The sequence below is a fragment of the Ammospiza nelsoni genome, chromosome 14 (assembly GCF_027579445.1).
Source record: "Ammospiza nelsoni isolate bAmmNel1 chromosome 14, bAmmNel1.pri, whole genome shotgun sequence".
Lineage (NCBI taxonomy): Eukaryota > Metazoa > Chordata > Aves > Passeriformes > Passerellidae > Ammospiza > Ammospiza nelsoni.
In genome coordinates this window covers 19,081,818-19,103,875 of record NC_080646.1, presented here as the reverse complement: position 1 = coordinate 19,103,875, position 22,058 = coordinate 19,081,818, and the positions used below count along the sequence as shown (strand labels likewise).

The 22,058-nt window shown below is 39.6% G+C and overlaps 1 protein-coding gene across 2 annotated transcripts in view; it reads left to right on the top strand.

Annotated features, from left to right (window-relative positions):
- Positions 1-21,478, top strand: part of TLN2 (talin 2) — a 147,078-nt gene extending 125,600 nt beyond the window's left edge. For both annotated transcript variants that reach the window (XM_059481927.1, XM_059481928.1), the window contains exons 51-58: positions 2,220-2,327; positions 4,287-4,392; positions 5,990-6,114; positions 12,769-12,894; positions 14,648-14,710; positions 14,804-14,986; positions 17,055-17,180; positions 18,396-21,478. In XM_059481927.1, the coding sequence (XP_059337910.1) occupies positions 2,220-2,327; positions 4,287-4,392; positions 5,990-6,114; positions 12,769-12,894; positions 14,648-14,710; positions 14,804-14,986; positions 17,055-17,180; positions 18,396-18,524 (966 nt within the window). In that variant the 3' untranslated portion in view covers positions 18,525-21,478. The remainder of the gene's footprint in view (positions 1-2,219; positions 2,328-4,286; positions 4,393-5,989; positions 6,115-12,768; positions 12,895-14,647; positions 14,711-14,803; positions 14,987-17,054; positions 17,181-18,395) is intronic.
- Positions 21,479-22,058: the final 580 nt, after the last annotated feature.

The window sequence follows — 22,058 nt, the reverse complement described above, 5'->3', positions numbered from 1 at the left end:
GACAAACACTGGAGGGGTTTTATAGTGATATTAAGGTACTTTGTAGAAATAGCACTGATAGGTTATCAGATTTTATGTTCTTTGGGCCAAGACAAAAGTGCATGTATATGATCTGTGGTAGAATTGTACAGAACATAGCTCTGACCTCCCCAGTGTCAGGAATTTGAATGTAAGCTCTATTTAATTGCCTCTTGCCTAAGGCAAGTAGTAGAAGGAGTCAGGATTAACAGTTATGTAGATGCCTGTGCTGTAGATGAATTTACAGTGCTCATTACTAATTCAGTTGTTATGAGGAGATGCCATTTCAAAACACAATAAGGATGCTTATTGTGGGATGTACTGAGACAACTCTCATTAAAGTCAGTGGAAATGCTGTAATTACATTTTTTGAATGTTAGAGCAGGCCCTAAGCTAACAATTTCTGGTTTTTTTTATTATGTGTTTGTATAAAATAATGCCATAATTAACCTGTGCACAGTATCACTGTATGGAGTGGTTGCTGTTGGAGAGGAAGCAGATATGAAAGGCCTATCAAACCCATAGGAAGCAATGGAAGTGAGCAATCACTGAGCTCATTCCAGAGGCAGTGGATGGAGGGAAACAACTTCTCACCTTTTCTCAGCACTGGAGGCAGCTGAGCAGAGCCAGGCTGGAGCACAGGCCCTGGGAGCAGACACAGCCCAGCTGGGGCTCAGCCAGGGAAAAATGGCTCAGGGGGAGCTCCCTCACACACCTCCCTCCCTGAGGCACCAGGGCTGCTGGTGGGCTGGGAGTTGGACCACAGGCAGGTAGTGCTGGCATGTGGAGAGAAAAGGAGGGCTGATGGTGAAGGAAGCTTCAGCATGAGGAAACAAGTGTGTGTTCTGCTTCTTCAGACACTTTTCAGTTTTCAGCCCTTCTGCCCAGGGCCGGTGGGGAGAACATTTCTGTTGCAAGTCCCAACTGGTATAGTGAGATGTGTGTTTGGATGTTTTTGGATTATGAAAATGATTTCCTAAAATGATTTCTGTCACCTCTTTAGCCTGCTGTGAAGTACACAAAATTTATACTGAACCTTAAAAATACTCCCAAAATATTCTGATACCAGTCTTGGCTATGTATGCAAAACATAGAAGGAATTTCCCTCCTATTTCCCTCCTACAGATGCTTCCTCTAATTCCCTGTGTTACAGTAATATTTAAATGCAGAAGAGACATTTTAGGATTCTTTACAATGCATGCATAAGAAACACTTAGAGGCCCTTTGCCCTGTTTGAAAATTCCAAAACTGTTCTGAACTTTGTGGGCTTCGGCAGCTCGTTTGAAGCATGCTGAGGATGAGGAAATTCAGTACTGTTAGTGGTCAGATACTGGAATCATTTACCCAGTGAGGTGGTGGAGTCATCATCCCTTGAAGAATTCAAAAAAAGACTGGATGTGGCACTTGCTGCCATGATCTAGTTGAACAGTTAGAACGTCGGCTGGACTTGATGATCTTATAGGTCTCTTCCAGTCTTGAACTTCTGTGATTCTGTGATTCTGTGATCTCCATCCCCTCGGCCAGGGTGTGGGGATGAGGAGGGGAGGTGGCTCCTGCGGTTTCCGTGCTCTGCTCATCCCCAGCTCCCCTGCAGAGGGAGCCCAGAGACCAGCGCCGCCCTGCTCGGCATGCTGCGGGTTTGCAGAATAAGTGAGCTGTGAGATAATCCCCGTCCCAGCGGGAGATAAGAGAAGCAGGAATGGAAGGAGCTGTTCTGTGAGAGGAAATGCTGTGTGTTTTGGGAACTTCCCCTTGGCAACAAGTGGTACTTCTGCTCAATAAAAAAGTTCCCTAGAAGTTTATTGGAGAAAGTACAAGGCTTGAAGAGGCTGCAGGTTTCACTTTTCATTGAAAATAAAATGGTTGAATTAGTTGGGCCAGACGTGACACTCAGTGGAAATCCTTACAAAGACCTGACTCTGCTGCAGCTTCTTTCTGTATTTTAGCAGATGGTTCCAGCCCTGCTGTTGCTGTGTTAAATCTCTGTCAAGCTAACAGCATTAATGAGCCCTTGCAGAACTGCAGCTCTGCTGCTTTTCCAGCACCGTTTGCTTACAACAGAAATGGCTGGCCCTTGAGCTCAAATGTCATTTGCACAGTGCAAAAAAAAATCTCCTCCCTTCTCTTTCCCCCATCTCTGTGCTGTGCTGATCTTCTCTTGTGTGATCCTTTTGGATGCTGATGTTGTTTTGCCTCCTCAGCAAGCATCCTACCACCCAGATGTGAGTGAAGAAGTTCGGGAGAGAGCCCTGCGCTTCGGAACAGAATGTACCCTGGGATACCTGGAGCTCCTGGAGCACGTTCTCCTGGTGAGGACTCATCTGCATGCACGCACTGGATTGCTTCCAAAGAGAGTTATCTCCCTGCCCTCTTTCTACAGTGACTGCTAGTGACACATTTTTGTCAGTTTGTCACAAGGTTATGCAGTTTTGTTGCCATAGAAAGCTAAAGGAAACTCTATATTTCAGCTCTGTGAGACAGGAGGAATACTGGAGTACCTAAATGGAGCTGCATTCTGGATCAGATTGGAGGCAATCTGGATCTGAACCTAAAAAAGGTTGTGACAAAGGAAGTAAACTAAGACATTTCAGCATTCTTTTAAGCCCACAGTAAACACCAGACATGTTAGGCACAGGGCTGTGCCCCAGACTGAAGAGGTTACACAATCTTCATTAAGGCACTGTTACATCAGTGTTACTGTTACTCTCACAGCCACACCTACTCCAAGCCATCCCAAAATCCCCAGCCAGCACTGCCTCACAAAGAACCCTCCAACACATCAGACATGGCACCCCCAAAGCTCTGCATAAAACTTCTACACTCAAATGCAAACTCATGAACCCTGCTGTCAGTGGGCTTTGCTTGACCATACATAATTATCCCATAATATATTAGTTATCCCATGATATATTAGTTATCCCATAATACTTGTTCTTCTGATGCTATTACTTTTGTAGGAAGCAATAAAATGTGTTTGAACTAATGTTTATGAGAAGACTTAAATCAGCAATCAGCTTCATGGATGACCAGCAGTTTCTTTTAGGTGGCTCTCAGCTGACATATTAAAGTCTGTGAAACTGAAATTTGCAGCCATAACTGCACATTAGCAAACCCAAATCAGTTTTTTCTGCTGAGAACAGAGCATGTGTAATTATTTGCATCAACTTGCTGAAATTTATATATAAAGTAAAAGTCCAGTCACAGTTGTGCTTGTCACTAGCAGTTAAAATAGTTTTATAAAAGAATTGGAACTTGCTAGTGGAATTTTTAGAGCTGTATTGCAGTAAGTGATTTAGCATTAGATGTCTGATCCATTTTTAGTTTAGAGGACTGTGGGGAATTTTTCAGATTTGACCCCTAGAAGGCCAGCACTATGTGTTTCAAACTGAGTGCCAGAACAGACCAAACACTTTTGCTCATTTTATTTCTGTCTCTCTGCAAAGTCAAGAGGCTTAAGGTAAGAAAGGCATGTTCCATTTTATTGAAGTAACAGGCCTTTTCTACCTTAAGCCTTTTAACCCTGAAGCCACAAGCAAGTTCTGCCCCCTCATACCCACCCTGTCCCTACCCCAGTGTTGGCTGCCTCTGGTGGTTTAGAACCCCTAGGTCTGCAATCTCATTAATTTATAACCTCCAGAAATGCAGATCATGTGGGATGAGGAATCTCCAATTGGTCCATCTGGCACCCTGTGATACAGCTGTCAGTAAATTCAGTTATACCCTCAGTGCTCAGGCTAGGGATGCTTACAGGGCAGCCATCCTTCTTTGGAAATGATATTTGTTAGGTACAAGAGTTGTCAGATGCAATATCTAAAATTTCTCAAGCCAGTGTATTAATTGGGTAATGTTGCATTGGGCACGTGGCACAAAGTGACTTGTTTGCTCAAAGCACTATTGCATTAATCACCTAGCTGGGGGTAGGGCCAGGAACACGCTAATTCCAGCTGAATTCTGCACATCATAATAAAACTGGTAAGTATTAGTGAGAATCCAGAGTGACCTGACCTCCTGCAGATCCATGTGCTCCATCCTGGCCAGTGTTGGTCCATGCTGAGGTGAGGGAAGTCTGGAGCTGTGCAAGGCAGTGCCACTTTCCTGGTGTGCATCCAGCACTGTAGTGCAAGCCTCTGCTCCTAGTCCCTCCTGACAGTTACAGTTCTCTCACTGGGCTTCAGACAATTGCTATACAAAATAAATATTGCACTAGAGTGCCTTGGGAATCCTCCAGCATCCTGGAATCCTTAATAATGTGCATTCTCTTTCTCTAGATTCTGCAAAAAGCAACTCCAGAGCTAAAGCATCAGCTGGCCTCTTTCTCCAAGCGGGTTGCAGGTGCTGTCACAGAGCTTATCCAGTCAGCAGAAGCAATGAAGGGTGAGTTGGGAGCAGGCTCCCAGTGTGGTGTGCTCATTACTGCAGAAATCATGGTCTGATGTTCTGTGTCACAGACACTGCAGGCTCTCCTCAGTTATTTCCTGCTGTTATCAGTACCTGATCCTTGCAAATGAATCTGAACTATAAGCAATTTTCATATATGGGAATCCATTTTTTTTCTCCTGCTTCCCTCCTTATCTCTTAATAGAGTTACTCTTTTTCACAGAACAGTTATCTACATGATGCTATTTCCCTGCTCAAGTAGCTTTATTGAATTCTTGCTGCATCCTCATATATTTCAAAATTTCTGTTTTCATTTGCTATTAAGGCAAGCTGATATCAAACTTCTTCTATTCCCTAAGTGCTTTTTAAAGATATTTATATTATTCTCATCTTTGGACACATTTATTAATTTCTGGCTACTTTTGCATTTTAATTCATATTCACTAAAATAAAAAAACACTTCTTATTTCTTTTTCACTTGCTGCCTGTAGAGGATGTCTTTATTCTCTTTAGAAGCTTTTTTTGTGGGAAGTAAAATGTGTTTTAGCCATTCACAATTTTCTTTCCTCATTTTCATTTATAGGTACACAATAAAGCATGTAAATGTTTTAACCTTTGTGAAATGCCTTTTTTTGAAGAGCAACTAGTACGTTTTACAAATTTGGGGTTGACTGCATTTATACTTGCTGCCTTTTTTTTTACCCTGTTTATCTGCCAGTATTAGGATTTAATATAGAGCATTGTCATTCTGTACAGCATTTGAGCTGAGAAATGGGTTTTAGACCATGTCCTTGGAGGTTATGAACTTCTTCTGGCTGATTCATTGTTTCCCTCAATCCAGAATATGGATGCTTTCTGAATCTTGTAATTCAGAGAATGGTGTTCGGAAATCAAAAATAATAATGCACTGACAGCTTCAAAAAATCTGAAACCACTTCCAGCCAAGTATTCATTTTGTCGATCTACAAAAATTCTTTGAGAAAATAGAAATGCCAAAAAGTCAACCGCAAAAAAAAAAAATTACCCTTCAGATGTGGTACAGAAACTGCTTTGGCCTTTTCTACATCACTGTTAGACACACACTGCCAGAAGTGTGCTTCCTTCAGGCAGTGCCAACTTCATCCCCAGGCACTGCCAGTGCACAGATGCCAGGGCAGAGCAGGGGGACTGCAGAGTGTGCTGGGGTGGCTGTGCTGGCTGCAGCCTGTTCTCTCTACCTCTGTGTCAGACTTCTCAATGTACCCATGGCTTGGTCAAGTTGGCAACCATCTGAGTAAGATCTCTGATAAACACAAGTTGAGTGACAGCTGGTTTTGTTCCCAGTATGGACAGCATCCCTTTTTGAAGCTTCTTTGCTTACACAATTATTAAATAAGTTACTGTCATGAAAAAATAATGCTACTAAATATTTCTTCCCCCTCTGCTTTACAGTTTTCTCTGTGACATAAACCACTGGCTTCATGGTATTATGGCACTAAAATTAGCCTTCTGTGGTGTACATTCTGGACACTTGAGGTGTGATTGCAATTCCCCCTGTTTGAGTGGCAGCTCACAGTGACACTGAAGTTATTGTCTCCATCTCCATTAATTTCAGGGACAGAGTGGGTGGATCCAGAAGACCCAACAGTCATTGCAGAGACAGAGCTATTAGGGGCTGCAGCATCAATTGAGGCTGCAGCAAAGAAGTTAGAGCAGCTGAAACCAAGAGCCAAGCCCAAGGTGAGTGTCCATCCCCACTGTTTGTTTGAGGTTAACAAGGCAGAGGATGCACACTGCCCATAGTTTGGTGTGTATTTGCTACTGGCCACAATAATGGTGTAGAAAATCAAACCTTGCACGAATTTTAGTGCCATGAATTAAGTGCCACCTACTCTGGATGGCACTTACCCCTGAGGGCAGAGGGTAAAAAGGTGCTTTTCAGGGAGTGAGTCAAGCACCAGCCATAAGCAAGCAAAGGAAGAGGAGCCAAATGTTAGAAATGCTTGTAAGTTATGGCATCATTACTGTTGAATGTTTACTTTTCTGTTTCCAAACATTTTACTGCTGTGTAGTCATCCTTACTTGCTTTCTTTTGAAGCCCCTTTGTTCATATCTGAATTTGTGGGATGTAGCAGGAGAAAGCAGCAGTAACACAGTTGGGATTCAAGAGAATGCAAAGGACCTGCAGGATTTTCTAAGGCTAAAACCAGCATTTTCTGCCCTGCTTAGAGAGTAGCTGTTTCAGTATAGATACATTGTATGATCATTTCTATGTCATTTTCCTGAAGGAAATTAAATTCCAGTTCATTATGATATCAAGTAGTGTTGCATGTTGCCAAGGTCCTTTCAAATGTGTCTCTGAGGATATAATAAAATTAAGCCAACTGTTTTCACATGCAGTACAGAGGGAATATATGAAACTGGTGGGTCCCAGAGAATTGCTACCTTTTGCCTGGTGTTAACAGGCAGGTTTTAGTAGAAATTACTGTGCTGTATCTTTTTAAAATTAAAAACATATTTGGGTGTGTAATTGATGTCAGGAAAGGACTATGTGTCTATTTTCCTCTTTATGCTGCTTTGTAGGTGCAAATCTGTTTTCAAAGTAAAGCTAATGAGAAATCTTTCTAAAAAGCAGAGCCTCAAGACCATTCATTCAGTGTTGGATGATTCCATTGGTGCAGGGTAGTATTTTGTTATTTAGGAGCATCAGATGAAATAGTTCTTGGAAGCTTCAGCCTTTGAGGACCTCTCAGCCCCCACTCCCTGTTCAGTGATAGGAATAAATTAGCTCATGAAAAAAAGAAAGCTCTTTGTCTGCATTTTTTAACAAGTACATCCATTTTGTTTATAAAGAAAAATGGTCCTTTCTAATGAGATTCCACAGGCTGAGTGTGAGGAGTGGAGAAGTCCTCCATCACCTTTTCTATGCAGTCACTGCACAATAGCGCGTGTGTGTTGCCTGGGAACCATGGAGCAGTTTCCTGCCAACATCTAAGCCCCTCCAGGGTCATTGTAATCTCCCAGTGAATTTCCCAGTTCTCACACCTGCTCATCATTTAACATGTTAATTTGAGTATCCAGTCTCCTTGTGACTTACTGGTTGGTTTGTCATTTTCTGAAACTAAAATTCATATCCAGCTGTTTGTTTGATTTGGGATTTCAGCAGCCTTTGCATCCTTTTCAGATGTTTAATCTCTTTCACAATAAGGATTATAATCCACATCAAAAGCTACAGGAAGATGGCAGAGTGGCTCAAACAGCACTTTTTCTGCTGCAGACTTGCAGATTGTATCCTCCCAGAGCAGGATTTCCTGTGGTGAGCAGCCTGTGTCTCCCTAAAGCCATCTTTGACAACACCCAGGGTGTTGAGTAGGAATGCTTAGACCAGGGAAGGGCTGCTTTGTCTTGTGCTCAGTCTGTGAAAGGCAGGAATAGGAGTTATTTTCTACAATGGAACAGACTAGCTAGACAAAATCCTGCTTTGGTTAGCAGCAATCATCATCAAGTGAACTTGCAGAGTCCTCAGTTGGTAATTTTAGAATGTCTACCTGCAGGAAATCCATCATCTTCATCATTACTGCTTGGTGGCTGATTCTCTGTTTTTTCTGAAGTTGTTTTATTAGTGCAGTGAATGGGAGTAATTTGATTTCAGCATGAAATTTTGATCTTTGTGTTCCAGTTTGTCTTTTAGCTCTAAAAAAACCACAAATAGCTGAAGGTAGGGTTTCTTCTCATTTGTTTCACCATTTTTTTTTTTTTTTACTTTTGGATTCATTTTCTTTTATTTCTTCTTTTCCTCGTTTCCTCTTCATATTTTTGCACCTATCATAACCCCCTGATGTCTTAAACTGACACAAATAGCATGAGACATCTTTATTTTCTGCTGCTGGGAATCATCTTATCCCAGAGGACAATTTCTAATGAGACACAGTGCTGGTAACTGCTGCCTGTGCTTTATTGCAGTGTTTATTTTGTTTGTTTAAATCCTGGCTGTTTGGCTGCAGGTGAATGTGCTCCCAACATGCTTAGTGCACTAGTCCACAGCCCCACTGACACTCTGTAAATATCTGTGTGTCTTCTGAGCTCAGAGGACTCTCCTGAGCAGTTGTTGTTACTACTGTCTGTAACACAAAACCTGTTCAGTATTCTCCTTGCAGTGTTCAAAGTGAGAAATTATCTGAGAAGCACTGAGATCTTTATGGTCTATTAAGCAGGAGTTGGCTGTCATGTTTCCTTTAAGTACAATTATTTTTCCTGAATGTGGACTCTTATTTTTTCAGTTTTCCATTTGGAGAGTCAGTTGTATTGCAATGCAGACACACATTCCTTCTGTTATGCAAACATGCTACTTCCTGTAAAATAACCCCCAAAACTAGTAATTTTCTGAAGAAGAAAACTATTTGGTCTAGCAAAATCTTCATGCTAATACTGGGCAAAACCCACTTTTAAGTAAAAAGGTATGGTAGATGGGGTACAAAGGAGAGAGCATTGCTGTCCCTCCCCTGTTCTGTCTGCTCTCCAAGCTTCTGTGCAGGCCTCTGCCTCCACACATGGGTGTCCTGTAGTCAGGAAGAGTTCCCTGCTGGCAGCTTTCAGCAGTTGGTCCTTTGTTTTTTTTTAACCCAAGATGAATCAAACCTGGATGCCTTTTTCTGCAGGACTCTGTGTGATATGTTTGATATATTAGGTTGTTATTTAATCCAACTATATATCAAACATATTCCTACAGTGTCCTGCCCTGTCTCCGGGGGTTTTAACCTAGTAGAAGGAAATATGAAGGAGTGGAGTCACTCACAAGCAGGTTTAGAAGACTTCCTGTAGACTCCTAATCTAATCTGGTATAAAATACATACATGGAGTGCTCCTTTATCAGTAGAGTTGCTCTTGGAGGGACTTCTAAGTTGTGTAGGGCTCTTTGTGACAGTGAGCAGCAGCTGACTTTCACTGAGATTCTTATTGTGCTTTCCATGGCTCAGTGCAGTAACTTACTCATATTGGTTTGCTCATTATAAGGTAGAAAATTAGAGGTGCTTGAAAAGAAAGTGGTTTGTCTTTTGTAATTTTTGCTACTGTTTTGCAATGAGATTGGGGGCTCATTTGTTTTCCTATTAACTCTGACTTTATTTATGCTACCCCTAATAATGCAGATGCTGTAGAAAAATGGTTAAAATACAATACAAAACCATATCATTTTAGTTTTCTTTTCAATAGCATAATCAACATTTCAATGGCATAATCAACATAATTTTAAGGATATTCCATTCTAAAGACTTTGTAATGAGCCTAATGTTTGTCTGTTCTGGTGACTTAATTTTCCCATCTATTTATAGCTGTACATGGTTAATAACAGCATATTAGCTCAGGCTTGAGGAAAATGAGATGCTGATCTTCATGGGGGCCGCTGGAGGAAGGAGAAGCTTATCCCTTTTGTCCTAGATCTGGTTTTCTAAAGAAACCTGCTTTAAAATCTCACAATGTGATATTTTCTGCCATCATTGCTCTCAACTTTATTCATGAAGGCTGTGAACTGACACATTGTAGGGTACTGTTTATGAGTGTGAACTTAAGGCAGTCCAGGAGACACACTCTTTTAAGAATGAGAATGGTGAAATATTTCCTTTTCTTGTAGGGCATTTTGCTGGGCTCAGCCTTGTGCTGCTCCCTGTCCCTATTGCTGAGGAATGCTCTGGGAAGAGCTGTGGCAGTAACACAGCCACAGTGCTGGCTGAGCATTGTGCCTCCCCCACTGAGTATCCAGCCCTGGGATGTGGCACACCTGAGAATGGTGAAGGGAAAACCACAGAGAAGGACTAGAAAAGAAGGATTTCTTAGAAAAGATAAAAAGTCAACAGGCATTCAACAGTTTGAGTGCTGTGTAAGGCTGCTACAGAAATAAATTCTTCACAGAAGGGATCAACTGTCAAGAGGTTTTTTTTCCAGAAGTAAAAAAAGCTGTGAGATGTCAGAGCATGCAAGACTTGGAAATTTGAGAAATTTAACCTATGGCTTGATCTTCCAAGCCCTGGATTTCAGTATAATTGGAAAGAAAGTGATTGGGCAAACAGGAGAGAAAAAAATCTGTTACCAGATGAGACACTAAGGTTTAGCTGTTTGTTCTCCTGTTGAGCTTCACCTGCTGCCCCACAGTGGAAGTTAATCCAGCCATTGTACAATGGCACTCTTGATTTCTTGGCATTCTCTTTGAAAAGCAGCTAATTTTTGCTAAGGAATTGTGTGCAATATTTAGTCCACTCACTACCCTGAACTGAGATTAAACAACTGCTTTTGTTCAGCATCTTTTTGGTGGCTGTTTTTTCACAAATTGAATTCCCTCTGAGCACATTCATAGCTGTCCAGCAGATCACACTATGGCCATGAGCATTTTATTAAATGTCAACAAAGACTGACACTTCCTTTGTAATAAATAAGCAGATATTGAAGTTCTCACTCATTTAAGTCTGAATTCCTGACAGTGCTGACATATAAACAGTAATGCATACAATGGATTTTATGTTAGAAATGAGAATTTAAAAACTTGATAGTAAGAAGTTTTGGACAAAAGTAGAAGTGCAATAACAGACTTTTCAAAGTGCAGTAACAGTCTCCTCAATTTACTGTCAGTCAGTGGTTTTTTTGTTGATATTTCTGTTTGTCTTTAGCCAAATCAAAGTCAATAATGCATCTGTTTTGATAAGGACAGTAATTCTGACAGACTGTACTGGATTCTATTTAATCACTCTGGCAATGTCATGATTGAAATAGGAGTTTTATTTATGAAATTTGAGGCCTGTAGAGGACCAATGTGATTGTACTTTGCTATAACAATGGTCATGATGTGGCATTGCAAGCACTGCCAAAATTGTGTGTGGAACATGACTTGCTCACTTTCCAAAGCAATTTCTTTTATTACAAAGACATATACTTTAGTTTATGGGAACAGCCCAATAGCAAGGCAAGACAAATAGTTTTCTGTGGATTAGGTGGCTTTTCTTAAAAAAAGAAAAACTTTAAAGTGCCAGACATCTTAATCTACACATCAGTTTTAATTTTCAGATGATTCAGTTTTTCTGGTGTCTGTGGATGCTATTGTTTCATCTCCTGGACTTTTAGTTATGTGACAGTTATGTGAAGTGCTGTAGGACTGAGTGCTGCTTGATGGGTCATTTTGTAATTACTTATCATTATCCTTTATTATTTTATAATTGACTATTTCATCAAACTGCAGTAACAGGAGAACTAAACCTGATTTAAATTTAGATGGGTGTGCTTAGACTTGCAAATGAGTGCCCAGTTTTTTAACTCATGGCCCTCCTGGCTGGTGTTTCTAAAGTTAGTTGTGTGGCACAAGAACATTGTGGTTGTAGTTAGAATAAACCTATTTATTCTATATATTCTATATAATATTTCAAAAGCCTTATCTCTCACAAAACAGGATGTCCTGATACTGTAGCCACTAGCCCTGCTTGTCATACAGCCTTGGATTCCAGTGGGCTTGTGATTGAGTCTCAAACAAAATACATTCTGTTGGAATATTTTATATAAAAAACAATCAGAATACAAGGCCCAGGCCTGGTTCTGTTTAAAATAACAATAACTGTTCATCTCTATCTATTTTGTTAACTGTTCAAAAGATAGTAAGCATGCTTAGATGGACAAATGTTTTCAATATTTGTTTAAATTATTTGAAAGTCAGGAAAGTTTTTATAGAACAATAAATTTACATTTTAAATAGTAAGAAACCTCATTAGGAGGTTTTGCAAATGCTTGTTCAAAGACATTATTGGATGACTGAAGTGCTCCAGACAGAGCTTTGGAACTTCAATGTCCAAGATCACTGAACTGCACAAAGCTGCTTTCTGTGCAGTGACAGCTCTTACCAAAAGCTGTTAAATCTGTGCTCTTGCTTGGTATCTACTTTACATTCCTTATTGCAGGTGAATGAGACAACACATATTTATCATTGTTCTTTTTCAATGCCTTAAGTCTTTAAGTATTTAGAAAATGCTTTCCCTAGTTTAGCAATCTTGGAAGCCACTATTACGGCATTACAGAGATAGTCTTGATAGGAAAGACAAGAATTTCTTTTCAGACCTGCACTTTTCTGAATGTAGTTTAGAGTAGCTCTAGTGGAGTTAATGCATTAGAAAGTTGATGGCTTTGTTTAAATATCTTGTGTGATGCTGTTTCAGTGTGAGCAGGCACAGGGGCAAGCTCTAATACTTTATGTTGACTCCCAGCTTTATCCACACAAAACTCCTGTGCAGAAAATGATGTTACAGATCTTACTGACTTTACTGACATGTTCCAGAATCTTCTTGTCTTTGTATATATCCTCAGTCTGGAAAGTATAATGCTGTCAGGTGAATGTGTAACGTTGTTTTTTCTTGGTTATAGCAAGCAGATGAGACTCTGGATTTTGAAGAACAGATCCTGGAAGCAGCTAAATCCATTGCAGCTGCTACCAGTGCCCTTGTGAAGTCAGCTTCAGCAGCCCAGAGGGAACTGGTGGCTCAGGGAAAGGTGGGTAAACAGGACATGTAGCAACAGTACTGGGGGAAAGCATCAAAAATGAATATAGTCTCCTAAAGGTTCTGTTAAACAGTAGGAAGGAGCTTTGGAATAACTAATGAAAATGTGAATTGTTCACTGCTCATCACAATACATGGCCCAGACCTGGTTCTGTTTAAAAAATCCCACAGTTACATTTATTTCAACCTCACAAGTGTAATCAAGTTCTTGACTCCTCAAATTATTCAGTCATGGGGAGTTTTGCTGTGGGGCTTTTTCACTTCATGAAGATCTGTGATTGAAGCTGGTAATGTACGGTCCCACACAACAGTTTGGGGATCCAAACCCAAATGTCACCATGTCCAATATTGCTCTGGGCCAGAACAGCAGAAGGCCTCAGTAATTGTGCCCTCAGTGACTTGTGATTCAATGGGGACACAGGCCTGCATGTCAATTCAGGACATTTCAGTGGCTGTGCTTGTAGTTATTGCTGCAATCAATGGAAGGAGTGTTTACAGCACATGACATCCTTTTGGTGTGCTCAGAATTGAGATTTTTGTAAATCATTTCACATCCATCACTATTTTTCACAGTCAGTATACTCTGAAAGATAAAATCTAAACATCAACCAGGTATGTTGCCTGTGAGAACAATTATTATAGGATCATTGTTGTTGTATAGCTCTGGTTTCCATTTTCACCTTACTGTTAACTCAGAGCAGGCTCTGTCATGGATCCCACAATCAGGCTCTGCTGTCTCTTCAGCCTGGGCTCTGGAAAGCTTGTGCTTTTGTTTCTAACAGAACCAACAAGCACTTCATCTGTGGTCTGCTTAAACATATCTGTTCAGGGGATGATGAGGCAAGAAAAACTTGAAACCTAAATACTTTAGGGGTTTTTTTATAACTGATTTTTTTTTAAGTTGCATAAGTGTCATCACAGCCATGAGAGAACATATCTTCTGTTTATGTTGATGCTGTACTTAATGATTTGATCTAATTCCCTGGAATTCTCATTATGCTTGAATGCCTGTTTACATTTCTTTTAAAACACAAGTTTCTGGACCATGTTTACATTTCACATCTTGGAGCTTCTCTCCAAAAACCACCCAGACCCATGCAGCTGTGGGGATGTGGGTCTGGCAACCAACTACAGGGTTTAGCTTCATTGCTTTCATCCAATATGGGAAGAAAACTGTCTCCAAATTGTTGCTGGTACTGCTGATGCCATGAACACTTCAGTGGAAAAGCCATGCAGAGAAATGAGCTGCTCTCCTGAAGTGCCATTATTGGGCATGAAGGCACGTGGGGGCTTCCCTGTGAAGCTTTCTGATCTTCTGTACCTTCCCACAGTGCTCAGATCAGAAGAGATGAAAGAATAATGTGAATTCAAATGTATTATGGAGACAGAAGTAAGTTATTTTAAAGCCTGGGACTTAAGGAACTGCTGCTTCAGCTGTTGCTTCAGCTGTGGTTTCAACCACCATAGTCAGCTAATTACTGGTTATTCTGGTAATTGCTCCTGTGTGTTCCAAGAATGGGTCAGCTGAAGCAGTACAGTAAGCTGGACACTTCCTGAGCAGGCAGATGTGTGCTGGAAGCACAGTCACTGTGACAACTGACTTCCAGTTGGATTTTCTGCTCTTGAATGTGCTGGGCACAGTCACAGGTACAGGTGTTTGCTTTTTTCATGGATTACTGAGTGTCTGAGACAGAGCAATTGTATTTTTTGTTTTCTTGTTAGCCATCTCTGAACTGTTTTTTCAGGTTGGAGCAATCCCTGCAAATGCAGCTGATGATGGACAGTGGTCTCAGGGACTTATTTCTGCTGTGAGTAACTACTTCTCTTGAGAAAACTGGCACATTCTCTGAAGAAATAATATCTGTGAGAATACCCAGTGGCTTTTTTTTGCTGCCTTCTAGGCCAGAATGGTGGCAGCTGCAACCAGCAATCTCTGTGAAGCAGCAAATGCCTCAGTGCAAGGCCATGCCAGTGAGGAGAAACTCATCTCATCTGCCAAACAAGTGGCAGCTTCTACAGCACAGCTGCTTGTGGCTTGCAAAGTGAAGGCTGATCATGACTCTGAAGCCATGAGGAGGCTACAGGTACCTGTGTTTAATTTCTGAGCACCCATGTAGTGCTGTGTGAACACTGTTTCAGCACTCCAGGATTATGCACATGTTCAACAAAGTATTTCTCTAAGTGCTAAGATTGTGGTCAGACTGCCTTTGTTCCTAGGAGTCAAGAGACAGCAGTTGTAGATAGAGCACTTCTAAAATGGACAATCATTGTTAGACAAAAATAAGAGGAGAACCTAATGCAACATCTCAATTGAGGTCTGAGTGAGCTTCTTTACATAAAACTGGTTCCCTTTTATGTTAACATCCATTTCATGTTGGGCTTCTCTCAACTGCTGCTGAATTACCACTGTGTTTTGATGGGTAAAATGTAAAGTCTCTGGAGGTTTTGTTTGAGGATGGTAATTTTTAAAATGACCACAGCCTTCTCTGCAGGCTCAGCCTGGAACATACAACTATTTCAGCTGCTTTTTTTATATCACCTTTGGTGAACAGTGAAAATTCCCTTTTTTCTTGTACTTGCACAGCTGCTACTAATGGACATTCAGTGCAACAGTTCATGTATGGCTGGGCAGAATCAAATTCAACAGAAATACATATGACAGAGTATCTCTCTGAGCATGAGGAACTGATGTTATCATTTTTTTCAAAGTAGAAACATGGTTTAAATATTTAGGAGGGAAAAAATATATGACTGTGTGAAAAATCTACATGTTTCTACAGCAAACAGTGGTATGTCATAGGGGAGTTATAGGGCTGAGATGGTTTTAGTGCTTTCCAGTCAATCCATGTAGACTGACATTGCCAAAGGGTGTGGGGAAGGTGGCAGTAACTGGAATAATGCAATTTGCTCTGTAATATCTAGGTGCCAAGATAGGTCTGAAGGAATTTTAAATGCAGAACAAACAATAGAAACAGGAAAAATTCAACTACTAGAGACTTTTCTCAGCTCTGACAGGAAATTTGGGGTTCTCAGTCATTGTGGGCAAATATTATTAAATAGACACCAAATGTGAGAAATTGGAAGGGAATGTGAAAAGGAAACAAGCCCAAGCACGGACTGAAACTGAACTTTGCCATTTTACCAAGTTTCATTTTAGTCCCAGAATGAATGATGAAAGGAAGAGCAGTTTGCACTTGGAAATCATGTCCTTTATCATAGCAAAAACAATGAGTTGATGTCTACTAAACATTTTTTCTGGTGGACATGCCAAAACTACTGAGACTTTTCAGCTGGCTTTGCCCCCAGCAGAAATGTTTTCCATAGCTTTAATCAATAGGTTGGATTGAGGACTTTGAGTGTCTTGGTTTTTTCCTTCATACCCCAATTTGAACTGCATTTCCCATGAATGTAAATTTGGACTGCACTGTTACAGAATCTTCCAAAACTTAATGAAGCAATTGGAAATGTTTCCATTCTTTCTGGATGAGCTCCAGAGTGAGCAGAGTAAATTTCAAACAATTTATCCTTGGGACATCTCAGTGAGGAAGACTTGAAAGTGAGATGCAGCTGGAAATATGGGATAGGAAAATATATATATATATATTATATAACAACAAAAATATATATATATATATTCAGACAACAAAAGAAATATTTTGTAGAAACAAAAGATATGTATTACAACAAAAGATACATATTACAAATATTTGACTGTTTCTCTGAGAATTTTTAGGAAATAAAAGTTTAAATGTGAGATAACCCTGGCTGTGTAAGTTGCTAACTTGCCCTGATTAAAATCCATTAATTTAAAAAATTTATTGTTTTATAATATCTTTATACACTAGTTTTTAGTTTCTGTTCTTCTCAAAAACAAAAGTCTGATCAGTAAATTATAAATTGTAATTTCATCCGCTGCTTTATTTCAAACTGTAGGAAAAAATCTCATTTGTGACTTCTCCAACTTTCAGCTTTTTAAAGAAAGGAATTTTGTTTTCTCTGTATCACTGATTTTCACAGATTAATTTGCTTTTCCCTGTGAAAAAAAACCCCATACCTTTCCTGTGCAGTCAAGCAAAGATGTTTGTTTTGATGTTCAGACAAATCCATGTTAGTTATTTTCTTTTTACTAAATTTCTTTTTTTTTCCTCAAAGGCTGCAGGAAATGCTGTCAAGCGTGCATCAGACAATCTTGTCAGGGCAGCCCAGAAAGCAGCGTTTGGAAAAGCAGAGGATGATGACGTTGTGGTCAAAACAAAGTTTGTGGGTGGCATTGCTCAGGTTGGTACCATCACTCCAGAAATAAAAACCAGCACAGAAATGAGGGGTGTTACAATGTCCACCTGCTGGACAGATCTACTGAGAAATCCATGATCAATTACTTGAGAAATCCATGATCAGTTACTTGAGAAATCCATGATTAATTACTTGAAAAATCCATGATCAGTTACTTGAGAAATCCATGATTAATTACTTGAGAAATCCGTGATCAGTTACTTGAGAAATCTATGATTAATTACTTGAAAAATCCATGATCAGCTACTTGAGAAATCCATGATTAATTACTTGAGAAATCCATGATCAGTTACTTGAGAAATCCATGATTAATTACTTGAAAAATCCATGATCAGTTACTTGAGAAATCCATGATTAATTACTTGAAAAATCCATGATCAGTTACTTGATGCCTCCTTATCATGGAACCCCTGATATAAGAGCAGTGATGTCCTGTGTGGTAGCTGCACTTCTCCACTGAGCATTTGCTGTAAGAGCAGATTAAATGAATAAATCTTTTCAGAATTCTCTCATGTACTTTAACTGTTCCCAAATCTTAATTAAACAATGATTTTGCATGTATTTAAGCAAAGAAATAGAGAAGGAGAGATAAGAACCAATGAGGCTTTGTTGCTGTGACCATAATAATTACTGGGAAATAATAACAATATTTAAAAGATTTCAAGGCTCTGAGGTATCAACTTTTAGATTCCTTATAATGAATGAAGTACATCATATACTGTACATGCTACTTAAAATATACTGGACTTGATTATTTCTGCATATCTGTACTGCTATCATTTTTTCTTTGGCATTCTGAGATGCAGGAAAATACTGTGGATGCCTGCATGAGGAGAGTTCAATTTTACTGTCAATCAGATACTATGTTAAGACATAGTGCTTATTCTACATGTTCTAAACCTCCACCTTGCTGAATGTTGGGAGAATGCAGAACTGTAAAATTCAGAACTGTAAAATTCATCGTGGATGCGTGGTACAACTAAAGGTGGTAGATTCTTTTTTTCTTTTATTCAAGTGGAAATAGAATACTTTTCTTGATGGCCTAGTCCTGGCATCTGGAAAAATTTGAGCAATTCTTGATGAAGTCATTGAAGTTAGGTGCATCTCTGGAGAATGCTCACATGGCCAGCTGTGACTGTGGCGTCATTAAGGAAAGAAATATTATTTTACACAGTATTCCTTGCTGTTTCTGTTTTCTAGATTATTGCAGCCCAAGAAGAAATGCTGAAGAAGGAGAGAGAACTGGAAGAGGCAAGGAAAAAACTGGCTCAGATCCGCCAACAGCAATACAAATTTCTACCCACAGAGCTGAGAGAAGATGAGGGTTAACTGTTAACCTGCTGAGATTTTTCTTCCTTTTTATTATTTTTTTTCTTTTTTTTTCTCTTTTTTTCTTTTAAAGAAATAAGCTAAAGGGGGACAGCACATTGAGAACTGCTCTGACAGCATACTGATAAGCCAAGCACTTAGCTAAATAAACTGCCTGTCATAGCTTTGGATGAGCAGAGGGCAATAAACAATTGTTCTTTCCCACCTGCTCAGCTGAGGTGCATGATGATCAAACAATGGTACAGTGTTAGGTTCATCATTCCTGTTCCTCCCTTGATTTGTATCTCAGGAGAGAATGTTTCACTTTTTACTAAAGATACTAAGTCAGTATTATTGTCACTTTCCTGATGGTTGAGGTATTTATCAGTCCTTGACTTGTTCTAAAACATTGATAAGATTAAGTAGGAAAAGAGTCAAGAAGTCTTTTATATGATAAATATCCCATGAGCTGGTGGTTGTCCCCCAAGTACCCTTGTAAAAAGAAGACCAAGATGGAGAAGGATGTATTGCTGAGTGGAGAAACACACACGAGTGTGGCTTTGAAGAAGCCTGTCCTCTTTCAGTGTTATATGGCTGGTTCACCCCAAAACTGGAGGAATTGTCTCTGCAGCTGTTTGCACTACTAGTATTGTTCCTTACCTGATACCAACAAGCTTCTGCTTGTGCAGTATTTAGGTTTACATAATGTGGCATTAGCCATTCTTTAAAGAGCTCAAAAAACAAAGAAATGGAAACCTTGTCACTGCCTCAATAATAGCAGGTTCATGAAAGAAAATGCTGTTTCAATTATATACCTCTAATGTGTGACTACTTTTACAGTATTATACACACATACACATGCTCTAACATTGGACTGAATCGTTTGCATTTTGTTTTTTAATTGAAATTATCTGGTTCGTACTGTGGTATTTCTGTTAGAATGTATCTCAGTTAAAAAAGGGAAATGCCCAGTACAACAAAAGACTATCACAACTCTTGTTATTATTTTAATAATTACATTTATAATTATTATGTTTTGAAACCTGTGGAAATTGTAGGAGAAAAGAATAAGTGATTTACAAGTAGATTTACAATTTTTCCTGTAATATATTTTTTAAAAATTTGGACTCTAGAGAGTTTGTTTTCACAGTTGCTATTGATGAAAAAGTATTCACCAGGGAATTGCAGAGAAGGAATAGCAGCAGTCTATCAGCAGTCTTTGTGCAGAAAGGTACAGTATGCTCTCAGTATCTGTTGTGACCTAAATAGCAATTTGGGTAGAGTAACATATTTCACTATGTCAAAAAGAGAACACAAATCACAGCAACTTTAAGTAGCAAGAGCTAAACTATTTGAATAACTACAGAAACATCACCTTTCCTACCAGTAGTTTCCAACTCCTCTCAAGCCCTCCTAACAGCAATAGCAAGTCTGTTTAGGTCAAAGGCTGCTGCCCCTCCAGGCCTCCTGAAGGCTGGGCTGTCCTTACATCCAGCCAGGTACGTTCAGCTGAGCCTGACCTGTGTTCTGTGCATCCCCACCTCGTTGTCCTTGCTGCAGGAAATACCTGTCTTGTACATCCCCAGTAACCCCCAATGGTAGTTCTTCAGTTTAGATAGTGCTAACTCCTCATTTAAGTTACCTGCATGAGACAGAATTATCAGGAATTTTGTTACACTAGTACTAAATATATAGCAAAAATCTGCTAGAGAATTAATAAATATTGAAGTGTAAAAAGGTTTTTATTGTCTCTTCTCTGATACTGACGTATTTCAGATTCAGTAGAGTTGCTGGAAAATCCACAATCATGAGGAAAATAAACTGGTGTATCCCAAATGGAATCACTGGCATTGACAGATGTGCTGTGATGTGTAGGCTTGTGTGTAAATGCAAACCCTGTCCTATCAGAGATGTGCAATTCTGAGTTCTTTCATTTGCCACTTCAACACAATTTAGGTTTTTGTTCAACTCACTGTGAACAGTGTCACAGTCTGGAGTCCTCCACCAAGAAAAAGGCTTTCTGTAAGTCTTTGGGCAGAAGGCTAAACTGGTATTTATTGCTGTAAGACCTGAATAAAGACTGCTCAAGTGATGTGGATTTTCTGCTGCTGTTGGTAGGTTCAACTCCTTTGCAGCTTATGCCTTTCTTTTTCTTACCTGCACAGCTTCAGTTTCTGATCTCTTTCAGAAAGATCTGCAAGACAGATTTGCTACTCCTTCCCTTCCAACCTGCCTTTAAGTGTTATTTGATCTCATTAAAGCATGAAGAAAGATGATGCTGTCTTTAACACCATGCCACTATTTTATTGTAGGGATAATACTGATGTAATATACTTCGGTCAGGATGGTATCTGCCAGTTTGATATAAGCCAAAAAAACCTTGTCAAATGCAGCTATGTATGGAAATGATATAGCTAGAAAACTTTATCAGTATGTAGAAGGTAAGAGCATGTTCAAATTGTACTCCAGAGAAAAGTGTTTGGGAAGTCCATTTTAGCACAGCGATTTTGAGACTTCTCTGTTCTGATTTAGTGCCCCCTCTTACATGACAAAGTATTTTTTCCTTAGCTCACTGCTCCATAGAGGAACCACAGTCAGGTGAATAGCTGAGCTGGACAACTGAAGTATTTTTTTACTCAGAATTTTGGGTCTTCGTTTGTGAACCATTAAGAGAATATAAGGTCATCCAAAGTCTTTCAACTTTTTTCTTGCTGTTATAATTTGCAGTATCGCTGCAGTTCACATGTGAACATCTGTGGAGTTTGGAACCAGTCCATCCATTTCTTTGGCATGGGAACTTGCAGCAGGAAGTGACAAATTGGAGTAAGGGATAGATGCTAATTAATAAGAAGGACAGATGTTTACTTTGTTCTGTTAACTTGTGAAATGATGAATGAGCTCTGTTGTATCTCACCCTTCTTCATGTGGAATTCACTCTGAGAATTGTATGCAAATTAAAAACAAAATGCCTCAAAGTTCTTTGTGTACAAACATTCTAATGTCATTTCCCCAACTGTTCAAAAATTGAATATTTCATTGCTTGTCTAAACTTTTATCCTTCAGAAGCCTCAAAAGTTAGAAAAGTTCTGAAATAGAAATTGAATTCCAGACTTTTTTGTATGTCCCTTTCCCTTTGATTTTCTGCTTGTTCATTACTTAATTGCTAATGAAGGGAGGAGTACATCAATCTACAAACCTCCTCAACCTAAATATGTTGAGATCACGAGTGCATTTCTGGTTTTCATCAGTCCTTATCAAACTGATAAAATATTCAGCCCAGGAGTATGGCATTTATCATCCCTACATATTTTGTAACCTCTTGGGGTTTGGTTTTTTTCCCCTTTTAGGAGTGGGCTTGGTTTAGGGGCAGGTAGCTTACACTGGAAATTTTCTCCTTTTGTAATTGCATCATGGTTAACAGAGAGAATGATCTGCCCAGAATTGTAATGATTTCTGAAACCTGCATTTCCATATTCATGTTACTTCCATTAAACACATTGTGGTTGGTTGTGGTAATGGAACATCACATTTCTGTGGCACAGTTAATGATGCCAA